This window comes from Phalacrocorax aristotelis, chromosome 9 (genome assembly GCF_949628215.1).
Source record: "Phalacrocorax aristotelis chromosome 9, bGulAri2.1, whole genome shotgun sequence".
NCBI lineage: Eukaryota > Metazoa > Chordata > Aves > Suliformes > Phalacrocoracidae > Phalacrocorax > Phalacrocorax aristotelis.
In genome coordinates, this window is record NC_134284.1 from 2,813,673 (window position 1) to 2,837,031 (window position 23,359).

General features: G+C 35.5%; 1 protein-coding gene across 1 annotated transcript in view; it reads left to right on the forward strand.

Annotated features, from left to right (window-relative positions):
* AVEN (apoptosis and caspase activation inhibitor) overlaps positions 1 to 23,359 on the forward strand; it is a 101,193-nt gene that overhangs the window by 71,125 nt on the left and 6,709 nt on the right. The window contains exon 3 of the mRNA XM_075103209.1: positions 22,986 to 23,056. Within this exon, the coding sequence (XP_074959310.1) occupies positions 22,986 to 23,056 (71 nt within the window). The remainder of the gene's footprint in view (positions 1 to 22,985; positions 23,057 to 23,359) is intronic.

Sequence of the window (23,359 nt, forward strand, 5' to 3'; positions counted from 1 at the left end):
GGCCCTTCATATGTGCAAAAGCTTTACCTGCTGTTATATTTAATTGAATTTGCCAAATAGATCAGAAGTTACGTAGGTATGTGATGAAGTTATAGGTACGTATGCCAGGCAAAAGGCAGATCTCATAAACCATGTTTCTTCAAGAATTATTCTTTTAAGTAACTACATATGTCCCAAAATGAACTAACTCCGTGTTATGTTCTTTTATGCATTTGGTGGGTTTTTATTGTTACATTTTTGTGTGGCTGTTAAATAAGTTGCATGTACATTTTTCCTATGATGTTTGCCATACTCCTTTAAAATAATTTCTTGCTGAAAGATCAGTATCCTCTGAAAACAGGTCTTTGTATAAGTTGGTTATTGCTTTTTGAAAGCAGTTTAAATTGTTTTAGTTACTTAAACTATCCCAAAGGTCATGAGGAAGAAAGCACAAGTGTTTGAGGAATAGTGGTAGTATGATCCTAATCATATCATATCAGTAGTACAGCAAGCTATTCCAGCCATGGATGCAGTTAATTACAGCAAAAGGTATGTGGGATTGATAGAAAATACTCCCCCTTTCTTTCACATCTCACTTCAGTCCTGTAATCATTTCAGCTCTTCTGTTTGTTTATAAATTCAGAGTTGTTTTCATTCTTTAATATGAGGATAAACTTAGGAGAATATCAGTCATATTTATGGATATCTTTTCCACATTCATTAGCTAATGTTTGTTAATTGTCTAGTTATTGTCTAATCCTAGAAATAATACACAGGCTTATGAGTCTGAGAGAAAAGTCCCCATCCATCGTAAGTTACCTGCAAAGATTCAGATCCTGAGGTGGCCACGTTATATGAGGCAGCTGCGTGCCGTCGCCTTGTTCTGTCCAAATGAGTAACTAACATCAAAAAAATGTTATTAAATACATTTTGTGGTTATTTTGTCCTCCAAGGACTTAGTCAGATGTTTTTATTCATTCAGTGAAGACATGTGGGGCTTAGGGGCAGAGATGGAAGAAAACAGAACTTTAAAAAAGACCCCAAAAGAACGGCCGTGTTGGAATTTTTCTGTCTGGATTAGAATGTCATTTGAAGGGTCACCTTTTTATGATTTAATAGAATAGCATTTATGAATTGCTGAAAGCTTTTGTTGTTTTGTTACCGGAGAAGGATGAAGATACAGTAGTGATGGATGCCTTAATTTTTTTTTTTTTTTGCTAGCACTTGCAACTGAAAATCCTAGCTTCTTGCCAGCTTTTAATAAACCATGTAATAGGACTTGAGTTTTGGGAGAGGATAGACATGACACAATATGCTGCTGGAGTAAAATGCAAAATAGGTCACTCAATTCAATAAATTTCTATTTAAAAATGCAAACAGTATTTCTAGCTCTAATCCTGTATTACTGTAAAATAGTGGGAAAATATTGTTATATATTAATAAATACTGGAATACTTAATTCTAGAATTTCAATACTCCATTTTGAGGCTGTTGTGAAGAATGACAGACATTCAGGTGTAAGATGGTTTACATTTTTCTTTACATTTTCCTCTACCAGCAATTAATAAACCAGATCACTGGTACTTAGTATAAAGACACAGAACACTGGTAACTAATAAGGATAGCACATCAGTGCAAATGAAAACTGTAAACATCATGATCCTAATTATTTTTTTTCAATATAGAACAGTCTTATCACATTCAGTTGTAATTTGCTGGTTAACTGTCCTGAGTCAGCCATTATATCTCTTATGAAAACAGAAACACTTAGTTATTTTCACTAATTCCTGTCCTCTTTTTGATAGAATTGTTACTCAGCTCAATTTCTGATTAGCAGGGCAAGAAATAGCAAAGCTGAGGGCTCTTCAGTTCAGATATAGAAAACTATCCCATTTGCTGCTATATACTAAAATCCCAGCCAATGGCTTGTTTTGTTTTGGGCGTTCGTATTTGTTTGTTAGGCATGGAATTTTAATCCTTTTTTCCTACCTAGGCTTTGTAGGAGGTTTTGGTGTTTCTTAAAACATCTTGATGCCTCTTCCACAGGTAGACAGTTGGCTTAAATCTATTCTTTTTCTAGGAGTGGACTTTCACCTTAGATAACTAATCTGTCTTTTTTAAAAAGAACAGTCCTCTTTAAAAATCAGACTAACTATAATAGGATGCCTACCTGTATAATTTTATTTCTTATTTAATTTCAGGGTGACTGATTGTTTTGTAGTGTATTTTATGATGGAAAATTCTTACAAATAAAACGAAATAAAAATTAAGCAGTTTGGCATCACAGAAATGTATCGGGAATCATAAAGATATTTGCAAGAATATAGACTGATTGATGGAGGTTATTTTAAATTATTTTTACTTGCTATCTATCATAAAGTTTTAAGCTTCTTAGTGCTTTTATGTTTTCTTTTTCATTTCAGCTCCAAACTGTGTACTAGTGACTTTGCTGACTTTCTGTGCAAGTTCCAGTCATTTTGATATGTGATCTTTTCTTCAATGTATTTTGAAATGGAAAGATAAAGAATACTGCAACAGTGTTGATTTTTAATAGGATAATAATAAAGTGAGGGTGTTCTAGGTTAAATTAGAGAAAGTATGAGTTAGATGGTTTTTAATAATTCATTGTTTTGGTTGAACCACAGAACTTCTTAAGTTAGTTGTGGGGACAGAAAGCTGTTGAGAAACAAGTTTCATTGAAAAGGGAAAAACGGTTTTGCAGAATGGAGGATTAACAAGCAAAACAAGTTAGATAGCATTCCAGACATTATCTGCATTTACATATCAGTTGTGCACGTGCTGAAAACAAAAGTTTTAAGTGCATTTATCCAAAATTTTCCGGAACAGCACTTATGTGCAGTGTAATTTTTTCCACAGATTCAAGTGTTTCATTCTCTAAATTGAAAATTAGCGTTAGTGAAACCAAGATAGAGATTTTGTTTTTCTTTCTACAGGATAAATCACTCTAGTAGCAAATTGATACCACAGTTATGTATGTATATCTTTTAAAATATTGTAACTATATAATCCTAGTTTGCACAGAAATTAATGGTTCTACCCAGGAGGACTTTTCCTGAGAGTTCTGTTAGTAAAGACATGCTACATTTTCATGATAAAATGTGAGTGTCCTTTAAACAAAATGTGTCATCTGAAAACTTCACATTGCTTAACTTTCCTGTAACTAAAGCCAGATAAGTTGTTTTTGTTAAATTTACTGGGCTGGATTTTTCATTTAATTGTCTTTAACATCTTTAACGTGGTCACCCATCTGAGATTTTTGTTCTGATTAAGAAGGGGAAAAGAATACTTATTTATAGTTTGAGTGTAGTAAAATATGGTTTGTATAGCGCTTTCCTGATGAAAACGGTGCATTTTCATTGAGCTCAAGTAGCTATTCTTGTTAGTGCTCTTTGTAACAGTTGTAACTTTGCAGTGTTTTTTGTTTCCTTCTTCCTCCCCTTCATCCCTGAACATATATAAAAAAATTCTATCTAATGGTTCAAATTGCAGTCCATGGCTGATGTGCCCCAATTTTAGCAGGAAAACATGTTCTGAAATATTTATCTCTCTCTCACTGAGAATTCACAAATGAATGCTTTTCTTCAAGGCTGAGGAAAAAGTGTTAGTAAGAGAGAAGCGATTGCCAGTAGTTCTGCTCTGTTGACTTCATCACATGCAGGATATATGCAAGCCCATTTCTTACTTGTGCTCTTATATTACCTCTTCTGTTTTGTAAATGTTGTACAGACTTTCTTGGGAAAATATTTTCATTCTTAATAATATGCTCAGTTTCAAAGTGAACGGATTCTTTAACATTAGCAAGCAATGTTATTTTCAGACCTTCATTTCTAAGTAATTGAACTTGTTGCAGTTTTATTTCTGCAGTTTTAGACACACAATTGTAGGGACTCATGTAATGCTCTGATCTTGAATGGAGCTAGAGTCCAGCTTTTCCCTAGTTTATCCTTTCTCTCTACTGCTCCTGACAGCATGTATCCGTTTTTTTTTCTGCTGTGCCAGCTCTGATGCTTCTTGGAATCTGCCTGCTAAAATGGCAGAAAGCTTAATCGGCAAACAAAAAAGCAATACTTTTTGGAAGGTTTAGCAAGGTGAGTCAGCTCAGTAAAGATTCAGCATGAGGGAGGGTGTGCAGCTACACAGCTAGGACCTGAGCAAGAGGATGTGTGAGTGGAAGAGCCATTAGAAGGGAGGAGGTATATGATTATATAGCTAGAGTGTAGGTGGAAGGAGAGGTGAGTGGGACAGTCTTCCGACATGACTGAGCAGTAGAGTCTGTGCCAGAAACCCAGTGCTTACAGCTCCTACCTGTATGGAAGCCACCGCTATGCTGAACACTGCGGTTTATATACTTATGCTAGGTGTTAAGAATGACAGCTTAGATGAACATAAAAAGCCCTCTGCCATAAACTTCACACGCTAAATATTTGTGGTAAGGGAAGTTACCTGGTATTTTTAGAATGGAAATGTAGGATATGACTGTGTGCTTCCTATAATGAAGTGGTCTGATTTTTCGGTGGTAGCTTGAATTAAAGATTGCCTAAATATTTTATATTGTCTAATTGCTTCTTTCATGTTTGGCTAAACAAAATGTTATTTCCATTTTATCTGCCTAAGAATGTTATATAAATATAATGGAGTGGAGGGGTAGAGGTTGGTCAGAGTACAGATTGCTGGGGACTTGTTTAGTTATGGAAATGAAACTTCTGGGCTGATTGAACACTATTTTGGTGTAGGTAGATGTCTGTACATTTTTGTGCACTTCTAAATGCAACCGTCTTGCAGAAACATCTCACTCATTTTAAAATAAGAATTTTTTTTAATATTTTCTTTTAATATTGTTCCTTAATTGCAGTTTCTGAAACAGTTTTTCACTTTTAACTAGTGTGTTTATTTGGAATATGACTCGTAATTACAGATTTTCTTTTGTGTTTTTGTTTTACATATGTTTGGCTGTCTGGTTTTGTTTGTTTGTTTTTCAACCTTTATTGAAACTAACTTTATTTCTGCAGCTAAGTAGGTGTTTCAAAATATATAATAATGATTGTAAAAGTTTTCATTTTTATATTAACTTGAGCCAAGTATTGCAAAACATGCAGTTGAAAAAATAGAGTGGAGAAATGGCAAAAGATTCTGGCACATGACTGACAGTTTCACTCCTGTCTTTAAGTTCTGACTACAGGAAATATTTTTGCTGTTTCAGTACTTCATAGGTCTTCAGTAATAACCGAATCTTGTTTTAAGGGATTGTTTTAAAGAAACTTCTTATTGGAGCTGAAGCTTAAAACTTGTGATTCTTATGTCATACATGTACCATATAATGACCACCACCGTAGTTTTCTCTGAAAACTTGCGAGGGAAGGTATGTACCTTTGTGAGAGTAAGCATCAGAGCACGGCAGCTTCTGTTTCAGGATCTTCAAGTTTTTTGTTAAGACTAGTTAATGTCGTCTTTCATCATTAGTCTATTTATAAATTAAAGAATACCTTTTTTTTTTTAATATCTGCTGAGGAGTGTTGCAGGTTACAGCAGAGAAATGCAAAGAAGACATATATTGCCAAGTAGGGTAATGCATACGTGGATTTAGGTACGAGGCATTTTAAAATGAGAATGCAGTAATACAGCAACTTTTTTTTCCGGCTTTAAAGAAATTGTATTTTGTCTTAAAATTATTTTCAAAAAGCTTAGAAGAAAGAACTAGAATATCGTACGATGTTTTCTATACATAAAAAAAACCCTTTAGAGCTGCTTAAAGGGTCTGACCTTAGGAGCTAAGAACTACCAGCCCACAGGGTGAAGAAAACACTGTAAGGTTAGTTTTCATATTCTCAGACCGCGAAGTTCAGATTTCTATTCTGTAAATTAATTTCTCTTGTTGTCACTTCAGTGACAATAGCATGTGAACTAAATTCACTGATCCCATGTTAATTTTTCATGTTCTTCTCCAAGGATGTAGTACCCTGAGACCAAACCTCCTATTTTACCAAATACACTAGTGCTCTAAGTTATGGCTAGGTTTTACAGGAAAATTACAGCGCATTCTTAGATGTAATATGCTTCAGAAATAGAAATAGATGCTATTAAAACTTTTGATTCCTCCAGGATCTATTTAACAACCAGAAATATTTCTTCAGTAAAACAGACCACTGCTGTTGTTTTTTTCAGTAAGACAGAAGCCACTAATACTGCATTCACTAACTAATGGAATGAAAAATGCTTTGAGAATTTTTATGTAACCCACTGTTCTTTCTATTTCTGGATAGCCATAACATCTGTACATGTAGCAGTCTTATCCAGGCTGCTGATGGAATAAAACATTAGCTACTTTAATACAAGTCTTAAACATGTAATTTTTAGGAACTTTTATAAAACAGCGGTATTTCTTGCTCTCACATAACTCCAAAATTTAACAGTACCTGTCTAGAAAAACAAATTTAGAATGTATCAGCATAAACTATCTGATGAGCCTTTACTATAGGGATATTCATTATCAGATTTTTGGGACTACATTCTGTCAGTGTTTAAAACCTACAGAGAAACCCAGGAAGATCACAGCAGAGCAGCTGACACGATGTTCACCAAGTCAGCACACCTTCTGACTGCATGTTTGATCTTGACCATATCTGTTCTTCATAATCCTCTACTCATAAGAAAACTGCCTCTATTAATTTTTCATATCATAGAGAACACCGATGAAGATCAAAGAGGTAAACAATCCACAAAATGCACATGCTTTCTGTTTCTGGCTGTCTTTTTTTTCTACTCTCAGGAATGTGTCTCATTGAAAAACTGTTCAAAGAGACAGTAAGACCTTATCATTGCTGGAGGCATGGAATTTGTATCTTCTTATCTCAGAGGAGGAGGCTTTATTACCTCCTGCTTCCAAAGAAGAAAGGAGGGGAATTCAGTTGAGGGAATGGAATGATTTCAGCTGCTGTGTTGTATTCACATGGTTCACTTTATTTCTATTACCAGATTAAAAATCAAGCAAGGGTACCTCCGTTCATAAGTATCTATCCAGCCAACATAAAGCCTCTGAGATCCTCACTTCAACATATTATAATCCTGTATTAAGCACCTTCACAGGGTGCTGCTTTAACCTTTCAGTAGTAGTGAGAACATTTATGAAAACACTGCAGTGGTAATGGTATGCTGCTAGGCCGTGCAGTTGTTCATATATGAACATGTCTGGCTTTACAAAGACATTTCCTGTGAATGAATTCAAAGACTACCAGATGCAGTTGGTCTTGTGCAAGAATATAAAAGGTATCAAAAGAAGCCTGCAAACAATATTTTGCTAAAGAAGAGGGCTGCTTTTTTGTTTGTTTGTTTGAGCAGCCTCTTATGAAGGGTACCCCTGAAAAAGTACACAGTAGACCTTTTTGCTATGTCAGCCCTGTAAAATTTGTGGCCGCAGTTCTGGGCTCACAGAAGCATGAGTAAATGCACTGTTAATGGATGCCAGACTGCACTGTGAAATCAAGTTTGCAGTTTCCAGTATGAACTTGATCACCTTTTAGGTCATGTGACCTCTTACAGACATGTAGCACCTCATGCCATAGCCTTTTTCATTATTTATTTATAGACATGGAAGAAGCAAAATGAATCTACAGTCCGGATAGGTGCATTGTAGAGAAACTGCGTACAGGATTTTTCTAAGTGTGCAAAACTTTCTGGAATTTTGGAAGACAGGCTTAGGATGGAGTCATGCTTTTATGATTGAATCAGCTGATACAGGCTTTTCTACCTTGAGCTATTACTGTCAAGTAACCTAGAATTACTTGTAACTCAAAGTAGGCCCAGCAACTTGGTACACGTTTCAAATAATTAGGAAAGACAATCTATATGTTTGACTTTTCAGGACACACTTGATGATAAAAGCTGGAGGAAATAATTTGATTTGCTATACCCAACAAAATGTTAACGACTGTCTGAATTAGAAAGATTTTATTACACCTTTTAAACTAATCTTCTCTAATTGTAGAAGGAAATCTTCAAGACGACACGTTTTCAAATGAAAAGGTTTAAATGATAATGTAATCAGTGTCATAGTTCTCTTTGTACTTAACATTACCAAATACATTGGATTATGCTTTCTCCATGTAGTCAGTGAACCTCTTCCACAGTTTGTCTGCATCTAGCATGAATGTCTAGTGCTCTCCAGTTGACAGTCTCGTGACATTTTCATGTTCACTTACAGCAGTGTTGTATAGAGGCTATAACATTTCTCATTACACCAAAGTGATGCGAGTCATGAATCTGGTCCTTCTCTAATAAGATCTCATTAATCTGGTAGCCATGTTCACTGCTACACCTTTTCATGAAGGATGCTTTCCTTATAGCCATGAGGAAAATAAGTCTTTTTCAACGACAGTGAACTCATCTATTGAAAGAAATTGGTGTTAACTGGATTACTGAGCTATAGCTTTAGTTTTCTTCCGTACATCCTGTGATTATTACAAAGAAGTTTGCCATTTTTATTCAAAACAAAAATTTTAGAGCAAGTTCCTTGATTTTTATTTTTTTTTTTTTTTTTTGCCTTTGTGTGTGGGTTTGTGGTGGGTGGTTTGTTTTTGGTGTGGTGTTTTTTTGTTTTTTTTTTTTTGTTAAGGGGCGTTATAAGCAGCCACCACCTCCAGCAGCTCCTGGGGCTTCCTGCTCAGTCCAGAGACCCTGGGGTCTCTCCAGCTCAGGCCGATGGATGTGGCTGCTGCTTTCCCATTTGCAGGTTCAACCAATAGTGAGGGTAAGTCTGACTTTACGTTAGGCTGATGACTTCTATCTCCTTTTTATTACCCTGCTTGGAAATTCTCTCAGTGAAGTGCAGACATAATAAACAGGAACATTGCTCATGAATTCAGTAGGTGGCATTTTCCAAAATTTCCTGGTGTGCATTTTGACAGCCATAGTAAGAGAGCTTGTTTCTAAGATTATCAATTGCCAAACTGTTTTTTATTCTTCAGAACTTAATAAATTTGAGGCTGACAATATTTTTCATAAGTATCTTTTAAATGTGAGACATTTCCAACTGCTGTGTCTACATTTTTCTCGAACCAGAGAGATGCTTGGCTTGTCAGTGTTTAGGGTGTTTATGTTTGCAATTATTTACCTTTTTTTTTTTTTTAGGTGCAGTACTGATGAATTACTGATCTTGGCTGTTGTGCTACTGTACAGTGTAATAAAAAACATTTTTAAAAGCACAGCAATCTATTTCTTGATCACTAAATACAATAGGATGACAACCCATTGTACCTTATTTCCTCCTGACACTAATCCAGGAGTCCTGTGATAGGTTCCCCACCACCACCTTTGAGGGTATAGGAGTAGTTAAGTTTTAGTTTGAAATGTGTATTTGACTAGAAATATGTGACCTTCCCAAATTCCCCTTGGTTTTACTTTTCCCTCCAATGGTTGCTAATTCCTAGTTCTGAGTCACCCATGAAAACTGGCCTTGCAGTACATTTAGCTTCTGGAATGACTCGTCATGGATTTGATGTAGGTAAGGAAATTGCAGCTGGCAGGTTAGAGAAGTTCATGTCTGAAAACCATATATGAATAAAGTGCAAGTGAGCTTTGACAGTTCAAGTATATTTTTAATATAAAATGGAATTATTTGCAGTAGTTAAACTGACCTGAATAGACTTTAATTTTTTTTTTTATTTGCAGACCTCGATTGGTGGTGTGTTTTGTTTGTTTGGTGGTGTTTTTTTTGTGGTTGGTTGGTTTGTTTGCTTGGTTTGGTTTTTTGTTTGGTTTTGGTTCCCCCCCCTCCCCCCCGCCCCAGTGGGGTGTGGAATCCTGTGGTGAAAGTTTCACAATCATCTCATGATGCTTTGGTCACCTTTTACAGGTTCCCTGAGGGGTTATCCATAGGACCCATGGTTGAAAACCACTGATACAGAGTACACTGAGTAGAGAAATTAGGAATGGATCAACATGTTTAATTGAATTGAGACATGCCATGAAATTTCATTTTTCTTAATCTTAACTTTTTTATATCTATAATTTGATTGATATGTCATTCTAACCTTTGTTTTGTCATTTCTTGTTAATAAGCTGAACTGCTGAGGTATTCCAAGTAGTTTCTAGGTGGTGTGATGCATTACTCTCTCCTGAGAAGGCTCAGATACCTAACTCCACAGTTTCCTATGTCTGCTGTTTTGTATTCTGAAACTGAAGTATCTGTAGAAGTTTGTATGGGAAGTCCTCATTTCAGTTTCATGTTTGTGACTTTGAAAACACATTTTAAAAAAAAGTACTGTGGAAGGAAAATACACGTCAGCGGACAGGTTCTCCTGTAAACCTCTGCATGGTACTACTGTACAGTTATATTGAACCTCTGAATGCTTTGAAGCATGTCCCTTGAAAACTGAAAGGTACCCAATGGATATGCAATACTCTGGAAGAATTTGTGGTTTGTCATTTATCTGAAGATTGGAGCTTAGGTGCTTGATTTGTTAGAATTTGCGTAATTCATTAGCCAGACTGTCATTCATCCAAGTGTTTTACCTCTTTTTGCTTCTGCAGTAGCCATAATCTGTATTTTTAAGTGATGTTGAAATGATTACTTAAGTATCATGCTTCAGCAGGAAGATGCTATTTTGGTGGTAGTAGGACTGGCAACAAATACCGGTGTTAGATCTTAGCTCTTTTGTGTAGATCTTAAGGTACTTTACAAAGAATGGTTTAAGTCTAAACGGGCTGTATTTTACAAATGTGGAACTGGCACTGTAGTACCATGGATACTTTTCTTTGTAACAATGGAGAGAATATTTTTTCCTTTCCATCCTCTCCCAGTACATTCCTTCCTGGTTGAGAAGATTGTTCCCATTTTTGGGTTGACCTCCAGATGTGCAACAAAACTGTTTGCTAACTGAAGCCTGTGGAAAAAAACATCTGGCCCAGAAAAAGAGATATCTCTGAGGTTGTACATTAGCCTATCAGTAGTCATGAATGACCTTCTTGTCATCCCAAAATTTTTGGTAGATCCTGATTTTTTTCTACTCTCCGAAGCTTAAAAACAAAATGAAGAAAGGCACTTTTTAAAATGTTAATTTAAAAGAAAAAAAAAATTGCTGTCAAAACCAGAAGAGTTATTAAAAAAAAAAAATCCCTTGAATGTGTGTTTAGAGAAAAGGTAATTCATGTAGGGAAACACATGCACGAGAGCAGCATTGTGGTGAAAGCTTTTTTCTCTTATGCTATAAAGACTATTATTTTTCCTTTTACATCTGTATGGCTAAGATTTATAACTGTTAACTCAAGCATCTTTTACTTGTTCTAAGCACGTTTTCGTTGTCCGTTAATCCTTGTTCTCAGATTACTGACTGAACTTCGGCTCCGTGTTATTGCAGGTTTGTGTTGATTCAGTGGGAAAGATGTGTTGTAAAACCTTTCCCTATGTGATTGCTGAAGGAAAGTGAGAGTTAGTTGATTATTTTGTGGAACAAACAAAACTGATAATCCAAAATCTTGCTACAAAACTCTGTCCCCGATACTGCTTTTTAAAATAAATTTTGATTAGACTAAAAGTTAGACAATTTGAACTGCTCAGGAAAATTCTGCCCGAGTTATTTTTTCCAATGAAGAATGCAGTTTCTGAAAAATTTTTTCACTGAGTGCTGTGCTTTCATTGCTTAAATGCTAACCCTTATTCAAGTCTGTGTTGACTTGGTATATACTACACTGTTGACATGCTAAATGAGAATCAAAATTAATATGCCCAATAAGGCAAGGCTGACTGAAAGTGTTTCCTTAAAGTGGTTAAAGAAAATAAAAATATTTCTACTTGATACTAGAAATATATACCCGGTACCAATCTTTTTCTTAAAAAAAAAAATTTTAAAAAAATTAAAGTTCCTGTATAAAAAAGGAAAATGTTGTAATTTTTGTTTTTAAATACTATTTTTTACCACATTCAAAATGAAAACAAGCAATGAGAATAATTTTTGATAGATGCCTTGCCTATTTCTGCACACAGTGACGTGCTTACCACAAAGCAATGCAATTTGAAAAGGCAGAGAGAGTACTTAGTACTTTCTACGTGATTCACAGGTCATTTCCTGCTGACTTCAGCAGCAGAAATTTATCAAATTCAAAGAATTCGTTGATGAGCACCTGCTTTTTGTGTTCCAAGTAGGCTAGAGGGACTTAAAGTCCCATAATCATCGTCAGAAATCTGGAAAAATTGATTTAAACAAGGTAAAAAGCTAAATAAATCTAATAAACAGGGCTAGAACAAGCAGGGTGATGGATGACTGAATAGGCAGGAGAGGCTTTAGCACACCATTAAAATACATCATGAAGTAATGTCCTTGGGGGGCAAAGTTGTGCGAGCCATTATTTTTTTTGACTCTGTAGAACCAGATCATAGAAAAATCCACAAGTAAACAACAACAGAGAGTAAATTTGTCTAGCAAATAGCTATGATACAGATGATTTTTCATTTCAGCCTGATGATTAGCAGATATGTCACTGTCTTCAATATCTTAAAACCTGAACTTTGATATTGCTATGATGATATTTAATAGTATGCCAATACTGTGATGGAAAATAAATCCTCCAAATTAATATTTAAAAATTAACACTAGAGTGCACGTTTCAATTTTCTGCTGTTTGAAAACAGAAAATAATTAAATAAAAAGAAATACTTTTGCATTATTCAGACCTGCAAAACACTGTGTATCAGCGGTAAATACATAGCCCAGATGGTGTTTGTCATCCAGAAAACTGTAATTCTCCATTCCATATCACCCCTTCATGTTTTTTAATTTGTGGGAGAGCTGTAGTTCTTGTCACTACCATACAAGGAGAACTTGCGTAAGACGGCTATGGAATGTGTTGCTGAGAGGTATTGTAAGCTATAGAATGCGGAATGCTGTGGTGTGTTCAGCGCAAAAGAGCAAGTGCAGGGGTTAACATGGGGGATACTTGTGTTTTCACTTGAGCTAAGCCAAGCTTTATTTGCTTAAAAGAAATCTGTTAGAAAAACCCTCAAGGTACTAGGTACAAAAGATGAGTAGAAGTTTGTATGTGGCTACAAACTTGCTTTTTTATCATGACCCAAAGAACTGTAGATAGTAAGTAATCATTTTTCTCCTTTCCACTTTAAAGAAGAACTTTTAATTTCTATTAATACAGGTTTTGAAACTTTGCATTGACCATGTAGCCATGGGAAAAGTCCGCTGTAAAGAATCATAACACTTAAAAAAGCACACTTCTTGAAAAATAAACATGAGCTTCTAGTTCATGGATTATTTTTCTTACAAATATAAGTTGGGCTAAGAATGTAGTGGCTTTCTAAGCCTTTGGCAAGACAAATCCAGTGTGCTGCTTGCTTGTATTTTTGATCTGAAGCGAATGCTTATCAATCCTGTGTTAGTTTTAAGTTGATGTTCAGAACTCTCTGATAAGCCATTACGCTACTGTCTTTGGAGAGTTACGAGTAACTTGCATAGGCAAAAAAATACTTTCTAAGCTTTTGCATGCTTATAGAACTTGGCGCTTTACTAGGTTAACTCTTTGCTAATTGTAACCCTTGCCATTTTATTAACAGATCAGAAGAAAATCCTCCTGTCTTGTTTTATGAAGCTACTTCTCTTTTCTTGTTTCATTACATTAAACAAAAAAAAAAGATCTTGCAAGCTTGTGTTAGTGCTATGACTTGTTGTATCTTGCAGAACCCTGTATGAATGCAAGAAAGCCAAGCCTTGTACTCACTATATCAAACTGCTTGAATATTTTTAGGCCTGCACCTTTATGTATAATTTATGAATACTTTTGAAAGATAGTCCAATAGACACAGCACACTGTACCACTTGCATTAATAGTGAATTCTGCTTTAGGGAAGAATGGTACTAATTTGGATGTGATGATACTAAAAATATCCAGCACAGCAGTATAAGGAATATTTATTGATTATGTAATTACATTATTTGCTGTAAGTGTTCTATCAAATACAGAGTAAGGAGTGGAACTGTGGCACTAAGAAAAATTTAGAATAGTTATTTTGGGGTTATGAAATTCTAATAACACAAGTGCTGTCAAATAATGTGTGTACCATCATCAAAAATTAAGAGTGGCTTTAAATGCTTAAAATGGAAACTTGAATAGTCATCTATCAAAACTATTGTAAACTTTCATGACTTGTCTGCTATACAAATTGGAGGGTAATGGGGAGGGAGAAAGAGAAGTTTTCCAGTGTTTGTGTGGGATGTAAGAACTACAGATAGCAAACATTTTTCTCTAATTGTGTCAAGTTAGTGGCTATTATTGGAATAAAAATAGCAAGCTGCTTAAAATAAAGCATTCCTTAAGTTTGTTCATTTGTCTGCTCTAAGGTTACTGTCTTTTGGTGGTGTTTTTTTTTCTTTTAAGTAGAAATTTTTTTGAACGGAGGCACAGTGTGGAATAAAGGAGGCTTATTTTGTATACTCCTGCTGTTTACTGATAAAGAAAGGTATTTCATAAATGTTGAAGTTTTCAGACCAAATATTCTGACAGCCTACTTACAGAAAACAGTGGTTATCCCAGTGTAAATTTATGCAATGCAACTGCTGTTAGGTAGGTATGCCAGTTAGATACGAAGTCCTCTTAGATGGAAAGATGCAGGAATAAATCTGATCTAATGAACTGTGCGACATTCTCACCTCCCAGATGCAATACATCAATATACTTGCATGCACTGTTTACACAATAGGTAGAATGAAGAATAATCCAAATACAGGACAATTGGGAGGTACTTTGCTTAAATGGGGCAAGGTAAGGAACCTAGGCCAGCGAGTGTTGTTCTGCAACTTTACCAAAATATATTAACATGCCGTTCCTGATGTTCTTCTTTCTTGTAGCTGGCATGACATGAAGTATCTAAACAACAGTAAGTTTTATTACATTTTTGAAATATATTTGTTTTACTTAAACTTCAGTTGGGAACTGTCAGGTTCCTAACAAAATTGAGGAGGAGCCATCTACAAAAACAGCGGTAGTTTAGTGGGTAGAGCACCCTTCCAAGTTTAAACCAGCAACTGAGTTTTGAATCTGAGCTTTCTAATAACAAGGGAACTAGCTGGCATTTGGAAAAGCTTGAAATCTTGTTTGGTTTTATACAGTAGGACATTCATTATATTTGGATTTGGAAACACTGTAAAAGTTGGTCTTCTTGTGTAATTTAGAAAAAATGAAAACTTCCTGAATAAACTGCAGAAGTTATGTAATCCATTATGGAGCATTTTTTTAACTTCTCACAATATCAGAGCTCAGAAGTGTAGGATGTTGAATCACTTACAAGCTGTACTGTCTAAAGCATGAATGAAGGGTGCTGTTTGCAGCTTTAACCTGAGTTGTTTGTCTCTTTTCTGTATAAAACTAAGTGGTTGTGTGAGCTTAGAGGTACCATCTGCCCCAAGGGTTCGAGGCAATGTTTTTGCTTAACAGAATCCATAGGAATGCATCCTTTCCCCCTCTATCTCACCCTCTGATGTCAATTCACTGTGGCTGCTGCACAGCGGTTCCTGTCAATAGGCAAGGCAAATCAGGGATCTTTTTGATGACCGGCTTCCATTCTGCTTCAGCCTTGTTCCTCTTGTTTCAGATTCTTTTCATTCAGTCTCTTCTTTCCTCACTTACAAGCCAGAATCTGACAGGAGTACCTTGTGCCAGCACATGCAATAGGGTTCCTCTTTCCAGGCCTGCAGTTTGATGTTATGCAAATCTTCCTTTGTGGGTAGGAACCTTGCCATTTCTTCCAGTGTTGAATTTCGGCTGTGCCTCCTGCTATGAACACGTGCTGAACTGGTATTAGTTGCTTATATAGTCTTGGAGAAAACAGGGACTCCATAAAGGCACAGATCATTAGGTTCCTTAACCTGTTTTTCTGCAAGGATCAAAAACTCTACTATTGAGCTACTTTTCCCTCTGTTGGGTCCAGGTGTATGAAAATACAAGTCCTCTCCTTTTCACCTAAAGGACAGTTGCCTGCCCCTGTCCCTAGGGAGAATTACAAATTTCACACTTCCTGCTATGTCATACTGATGCTACAAAACAAATGAAACAAAATGCTTTGTTCTTGAGTATTCATGCATTAAGTTATGCAGTGATCTTTGCCTTTTTTTTCAGCCTTTCTCTTGAGTGATATTGCTCAAAAACCAGTATGCTCTATGGATTTTTATATTTTGCGTAGTCCAGCGAGCTGGCTGCAGTGACATTTAAAAATCACAAAGTATGTTATAAATTAGTGACCTGAAAAAAATGACACTAGAAAATGTCATAAAGCATCAGGAAAAATGTAAATATTTAAGGTGACTAGGTTAGACTTAATGAAAGGTTTAAGCTTAACCTACAGGGAAATCATAACTTCACACTTAAATATCATATTATTGTTTATTCAGTAAAAAAGTGAATAAGTGAAGACAGGATTGGTACTTAAAAATAACCACATCAGGCTACTATATTTGGGTGAAATTTTAAATGTACTTTTTATTTTGATTTTCTTTTTGCAATTTTTGCTGCGTTCTAAGTGCTATAATAATTAAATATTTAATAAAAATTACTCCTGAAAAATAGTGTTACATTTAAGGAAATGTAGAAAAGTTCATTAGAAAGCAGAGAGAGGGTCTGCTTGATGCTGATTATACAATTTCCCGTATAGTAGTGGTGTCTGTCACCTCCTTATACACCCTGTGGATGTAAAATGTGCATTGTCTTGAAAGAACTTTTAGCTACAGATTAAAAATAAATTGTGGATTACCTACTTTTCCTTGCTATTTTTTCTGCAGAAAGGTAACTAATTAAGAGAAAGGTAAAGCTCTAGAAGTAAAAAACCGAGCTATTTGCTTTAATTTAAGGTTGGTTCTATTGAATTAGACCCAAGGTCCATCTGGAGACACCTAACGTAAGTCACGTGAACATGCTATAGGATATGCTGTTTTGATAAATAAGTTCTTTACCTGCAATAATTTATGACCCAGGGACTTCCTGAGCCAGATGTGGAATCTTTATATTTAAAAATGGTTATCTTAAATCTTCTCTTGCACCTGTGGAAGCTTGTGGCATCTGAACCATCTGATGGCATGGAGTCCCACAACTTAGCTTCGACTTTATAAAGATTTGCCACTTTTTATTCATTTTGAGTGCATTCCCTGCTGGCTTCATTTGATGCCCCCCAAGTCTTCCGTGAGACGAGGCAATGAGCAGTGAGTCCCTATCTGCCCTTTTCATGCCTTTCGTTATTTTTAGATCTCTGTCATGTTCCCTTGGTTCCTCTCCCTTGGCTTAAGTTACTGAATTGTTTCTCATATAGGAACTGTTCTATGCCTTTTCTCATGAGGTTATGTTTTTTGAGATTGGACTTGGGAAACCAAGGCTGTCCACAGTATTCAATGTAATAATACATGATAGGGGTGTAATGATGTTCTCTGTGTTGTCCACTATTGCTTTTTAATAATTCTAAAGAGTTTGTTTCTTTGAACACTATGGAGCACTGACATTGTGATTGTGAATGACGCTGGTCAGCATGGAACTTATTTTGTACGTGAAGTTAGAATTGCAGCATTTTGCATTTTTGGTATTGAGCTTCATCTGCCATTTAAAAATCTACTTTCTCAGTCTTGTGAAGTTCTTACACCATTCTCCACAGCCTACCTTCATCTGCACTACCATGAGGAGTTCAGTAACATCAGCAAACTGTGTTACTTCATTTTTCTCATCTTTTTTTTCCTCTTCTGTTTTAATTGAGTGAAGAGGTTAAACAGATACAACCCTAGAGAACTGTACTGGTCACTTCTTGTAATGAAAACAGACAATTTACTCCTTTTAGGCAATTATTTATTCATACAAGGCCTCCTCTTTTTGCTGCTCTGAAGTCTTGGGTGGAAAAGGGAGTGGGACGTCAATGAGAGCTTTTGGAAACACATGTAAATTATATGAACTAGATCCTGCTTATGTCCATGATTTTTTGCTTCTTTCAAGAAATTGTCTTGGGTCATGCAGCAGAACTTTCCTTTTCAAATGTGGTGTTGACTCTTGCCCCAAATATTATGTTTATCTGCATATCTGTTAAATTTCTTATAGTTTCTACTAATTTGTCTATCAAATACATTGAGCTGGTATTGCACTGTCCTCCTTACCCTTCCTTTCACTGCTCTCGGTATTCCCATGTTAACATTTAGCTTTTTGAAGCTTTAAAGGCTTAAATCCATTCCAGTTTCTTCCTATTTTCTTAGTCACCTGATGTTCATGCAGAAGCATGTGTAATACTGTTTGTTTTTCTGAACCTCTTCGAATATATTTTTATTTGTTCTTTTCTCCTGTTTTGACTCTTGTTAACCTCTTCTTCAGCTTTTAATAAAAGAGATTTTTTAATGTTTGTGTTCTTTGGCACTTGTTGGCTTCACCCTGTTCCTCATTTGAAAAACTGGCATCTGACCTTGCTTTCAATAGGCTGCAGTTCCTCTGTATGTCAAATTAGTTCTGCTTTTTCTGAATAGACACTCTTTGTTCCAGAAGCAGCACTGGTTTCCAAAGATCCTTCCTCCATACTCCTTTTTTCTGTGATGTGTTTTAAATTTTCAGGACATAATTTAGCCTTGATCCAGCTGTTTGGCCAAATTAACTTTTTTTTTTTTTTAAATTTTGACTAGTAGTACTGTGTAGTTGTGCCAGGGAATTAATTTAAAATGTTGTTCTTTTTGAATCTGTTTACAAGTATGCTTTGTAGTTTGCAATGCAGGCTACAAATATCCTTGATAACAGTATGTTTGCACAGATCTCAAGAGCTTCTACTGCTAACAGTAGAAGAGTGTTATTTGAAGTATTTTCTTTGAGATATATATTCTGCTGGTAGCTAGCATTTTTATGCTGAGCTGTTGCATAAGCCTTCTGGAGTTTGTAATACACGGCTGTGCAACCTACTGGTGAGCAGCAGAACCAGGGGAAAATGTAGGTTGTGCTAAAGTATTTGTGGTGAAGGCACATTGTTTGGAAATACCTGTCGTGTTCTCGGTAGAAGCCTTGCAATGACTTGCAGTATTACTGATCTTAATAGTATCTGAAGAAAATTAACGGATGTTGAGTTCTTACAGGGTCTTTATCTGTTGTTTTTCACATTCTGAAAATTGCTATTACTCAGACATGAAAAAAACGGAAATAGAAATTAGTGATGTTACTAGAACTGCCAAGAAGAGTCTTTGGAAGCTTTATGTCTTCCAGAAGTCTGTTTCTCAGTATTATATGCTTCCTCATTGTGGGAAAATTATTGTATCTGGGTGATTATCTGTTTATGATGTGCATAAAGTTATTCATATAAAACCTTTGCAGAACATGTATTTCCTAGTGTTGGAAGAATATTACTATGAATTTGTATGTATGTCTACTTTTCTAGGAGAAAAAAAGAAAAACCATTAGGTGTTCTATAAAGGGAAGTCTTCAGTAGTGTTTATCCAAAGAGATTTTATATAGAATGAGCATTAATTGTAGATAGACAATATGTTATATATAAAAATATATCCATATATCAATTTTTAGATATACACACACATATACATATGCATATATATACACAATATGTATATATGCACACATATATATGTGTGTGTATATATGTGTATATGTACACAGATATATATATAGGTGTGTGTGGGTGTATATGTATGGCATGTGGAAACACTGTGTAAGGAGAAAAGCCAATGATGTCCCAAAGCACCCAGTCTGCGGTTCTTGCTGTTTCCATGCTGTTTTCAAAATTGTCTAGTTAGAGCAAGCCATAGCTTGGATGGGTGGGAGTTTATCCTCATGCTTTTTCCTCCAGTTTGGGAAAGACTCACGCCTATTCATTCCAAACAACTGGTAAGCTTTAGTTTTCTTTTTGCACTCAGAAGTTACTTCAAAATTCATGACTTAGTGGTTACCCACCTTTTCTTTCATCTATAGATTTCTGTCTTCTCTTGGACTCTACATGAAGTCTTGCATGATTAAAAGGAAGGAATATGTTGCTTATCTTCCCCCTGACTCCCCAAGAGAGTTGGTCAGTCTTATATGAACCATTGATGTTGGATAAGATTTCAGGCATCAGCCACGCCTACACTCTGCAATTCTGTTTTTCCCTGCAGAAAAGTGTTAGATTAGATGATCTGGTTCTTTTTTTCACCTTAAAAATAACATCTGTTTCCTCTTGCATTATTGCAACCCGTGAAGACGACTGGTGAAACAGGCAGGTAGCTTGTTTTGATATTATATCCTTCATAAATGGTGATGAACTGGGGATCAATATAGACAGAAAGGGGTCTCTTGCAAGCTAAACTTGCAAAATTGCTAAAAATCTATTCTAAAGATAGACTTTCTGTGGACAGAATCTTCTCAATTTAGTAACTTGTGAAGAACTTTGGCTAGTGTAGTAGATAGAGGGTGCTTTTTGAGGTATTTTAGGGGTCTGTTAGTTTTTCAAATGTAGCTAAGTTCTGGTTTTGCGTTGTGGTTTATTTGGTTCAGCTGCACACTGCCGTCATAAATTTATTGCCTATTGTTTAGCTGACTAAACAGACTTATAGACAGAGGCTTGAATTCCCACAACAAAATAAATGGGAGACAAGCAAAGGTTGGAAAACCCCAAATAAGTTTATCAAAATAATTGGTGCTTATTTAGAAGGTAAATTCTGATTAAGAAATGGGTTTAGACTCTTATATATGCACTTTCAGTGCTTCTGTACAGTCACAGCAGACTTAGAAGGATCCTGTTACATTGCTTGTTTGTTCCCCGCCTCCAATTTGAAAACCTCTGAAACTGTAGAATATTTTTTCTGTCTTCAGTGGTGTTTTGTCTTTTGTTTTTTTAAAAAAATGAATTAAAGAGTTAAAATGAATAAAATCATTCCACTGTCAGGTTTCCCACTGAAAACCAATTTTCATAATTAAAAAAAAAAAACTTTTAGACTCAAAATTTCACAGATTAGAAAATAGTTATTACAGATTACAGGTAGGATGTGTTTGATTTTGCTGTTCAATGAATATTTGTACAAAGAGATAATTGGGCTAATGAGCCTATGAAATGTGTTCTATTTCAATCAATTGATTGAGCTTTAAAATATATTCAAGCTGTAGGAAACCGTGGTGGTTTACATCTGCTGTTCTTTAATAATGAGGTTATATTTTATACAATAAAGAATATTAAGTCTTATTATGAATGTTACCAAAGATGGTGTGTGAGGTTTACCTGAATGCGCTATTTTAAGCTACTCTGTATTTGAAGGCTAAGTGATATTTGTGAGTGATATAAAAACTATTCATATGAATAAAACTGTTTTTATGTTGGAAGGAACTCGGAGTCATTGCAAGACTTTTGATTAGTATTCATGGCATAAAAGGAAGTTATTTTCAGGGTAAAGGAGTTTGTGAAAAGATAATTGGTTAGACCAACATTCTCATTAACCTAATTTGCATTAAATGTGCTACTGTGAATTGTAGTTATTGCTTTTTCTTTTGAAAGGCATGCTTTGTTAACTTATTTAAAGAGCCTAGTTAAACTACAGTTTAAGTCATACCCTTTAATTCAGCAATACAATGTTAAACTTAGGGTCTGTTATTACCAACTTTGAGTGTGGAGAATCATAAACCAGTTCTTGATCCCAGTGGATTTTCCTGATGAAGTAGGTTTGTTTAGCTGCTTTACATCTAGTCGTTCTCAGCTACTGAAAGCATTCGACTAATCCTTAGTTCAATTTTACTCCTTTATAAGAGTAGAGGAAACTATTTCCTCTGTGACCCAGCATGAGAAATAACTGAAGGAGTCTTGGGGATGTGGGAAGAAAATATTTATGTCTTTGTTCTAATAGTATGAAGACTTTGAGGATCACTTGGTTTAATTATTTTCCAATAAAACGTCTTTATATATGTGACTAAATTGAGCCTTTAAAATATGAGCTGTTAAAACATAAATTAACTTGTGCATTTTTGTACCCATTTTAAAATCACGAGACTGAAGAATGAATTGGGATTGCTTTAATTTTCAGCATTAGTTGTTATTTAATAGCAGTATTCTAGAGATTTTGAAACAGAGGGGCTTATTTACTGTTGTGCTGTGTGCAACGAAGAGAAAGGCACCGTTGTCAGCAGAGAGTCAACTGTGCGCGCTCAAGCTAAGTAATTGCGTCTGCAGATAGATACATAAAGACAGGATCTTATTTTTCCATACCGCTGAGCATACGTAGCCATCACGGAACCTGGTGTTTGTGAATACGAACGAAACATTTCTCAAATTAGGCTGCTGCTTAATTTCAGTGCTTAATTTTAATTATTTAATTTCATTAATTTAATTATTTGCACTTGTGTAGCAGTTGACACTGGTTGTTTTCAAAGTAGTAATATCTGGAGGCACTGAATGTAAACCAAAGCCTGGTTGATCAGGCAAGGTTGTATGTTGGCCCAGTAATGCTGAACAAAGTTGGGTAAAACCAATGAAAACAGGGCGATGCAACTCAATCTGGACATGGTAATGGTTGTAAATATCTATATAAATACTCAGCTGAGAAGGTCACTTAAGACAACAAGAAGTCTTTACTTGGCCTGTACAAACTGATTTTTAGGACGTTTATAATCCATTTTAAGAGAGATTTGCATGTTGATGAGAGAAAGTCTTCAGCACATCCAAAGCTGTTCATAAAAAATGCACTCTGGATACTGTACATATTCTTAGTACGTTGTCCAGATCAGGTTTTTCAATGAAAATCTTGCTTGTTGACATGGCACCTAGCACCTCCTCATTCACTGTTGAATTTGTTGTGCCTTTTTCAGTACTGTTTTGCAAATAAGAGATTGAAGATCTATCTGTAAGAGCTTTGGCTTAAAGAAGTTTAATATTGTGAATGCAAGCAGCATTAAAATTAAATGCAAATTTGTTGAAGACGTTTATTGATTGAATTTATTTCTGTAGAGTTGGGAACTTTGAAAAGAGCTTTTTATTTTTCTGAAAAATAAATATATTTTTTATTTCTCTTCTGTAGGAGATTCCTTTACACAGTTCCGATTTGCTGACGAGAAAGAATGGGATAGAGAAAGCGTATGCCATAAGCAGGTAACAGAATTACCATTCAAATGAGTTTGCATGGATAATCGCCTGGCACAGAGTACCTAGGCAGTTGTGCTTTTAGCATCAAATGGTTTAATACAATAATAGCACTCTTTATTCTGCATATCTATATTAATTTGTCTCTGGTGCTGGAGGCTCTTGGGTCTTGTCCTTTTTTTTTTTTTCCTATTGAAGACAAAGCAGCAGGCTAGGTTTTATAGTAATGTTGGAAGAAAAGAACAAGCAAATCCATCCAGTGAAGGGAAAAAAAGGGACTGTCACTTTGTTTAACTGACATACCAAGTCAGC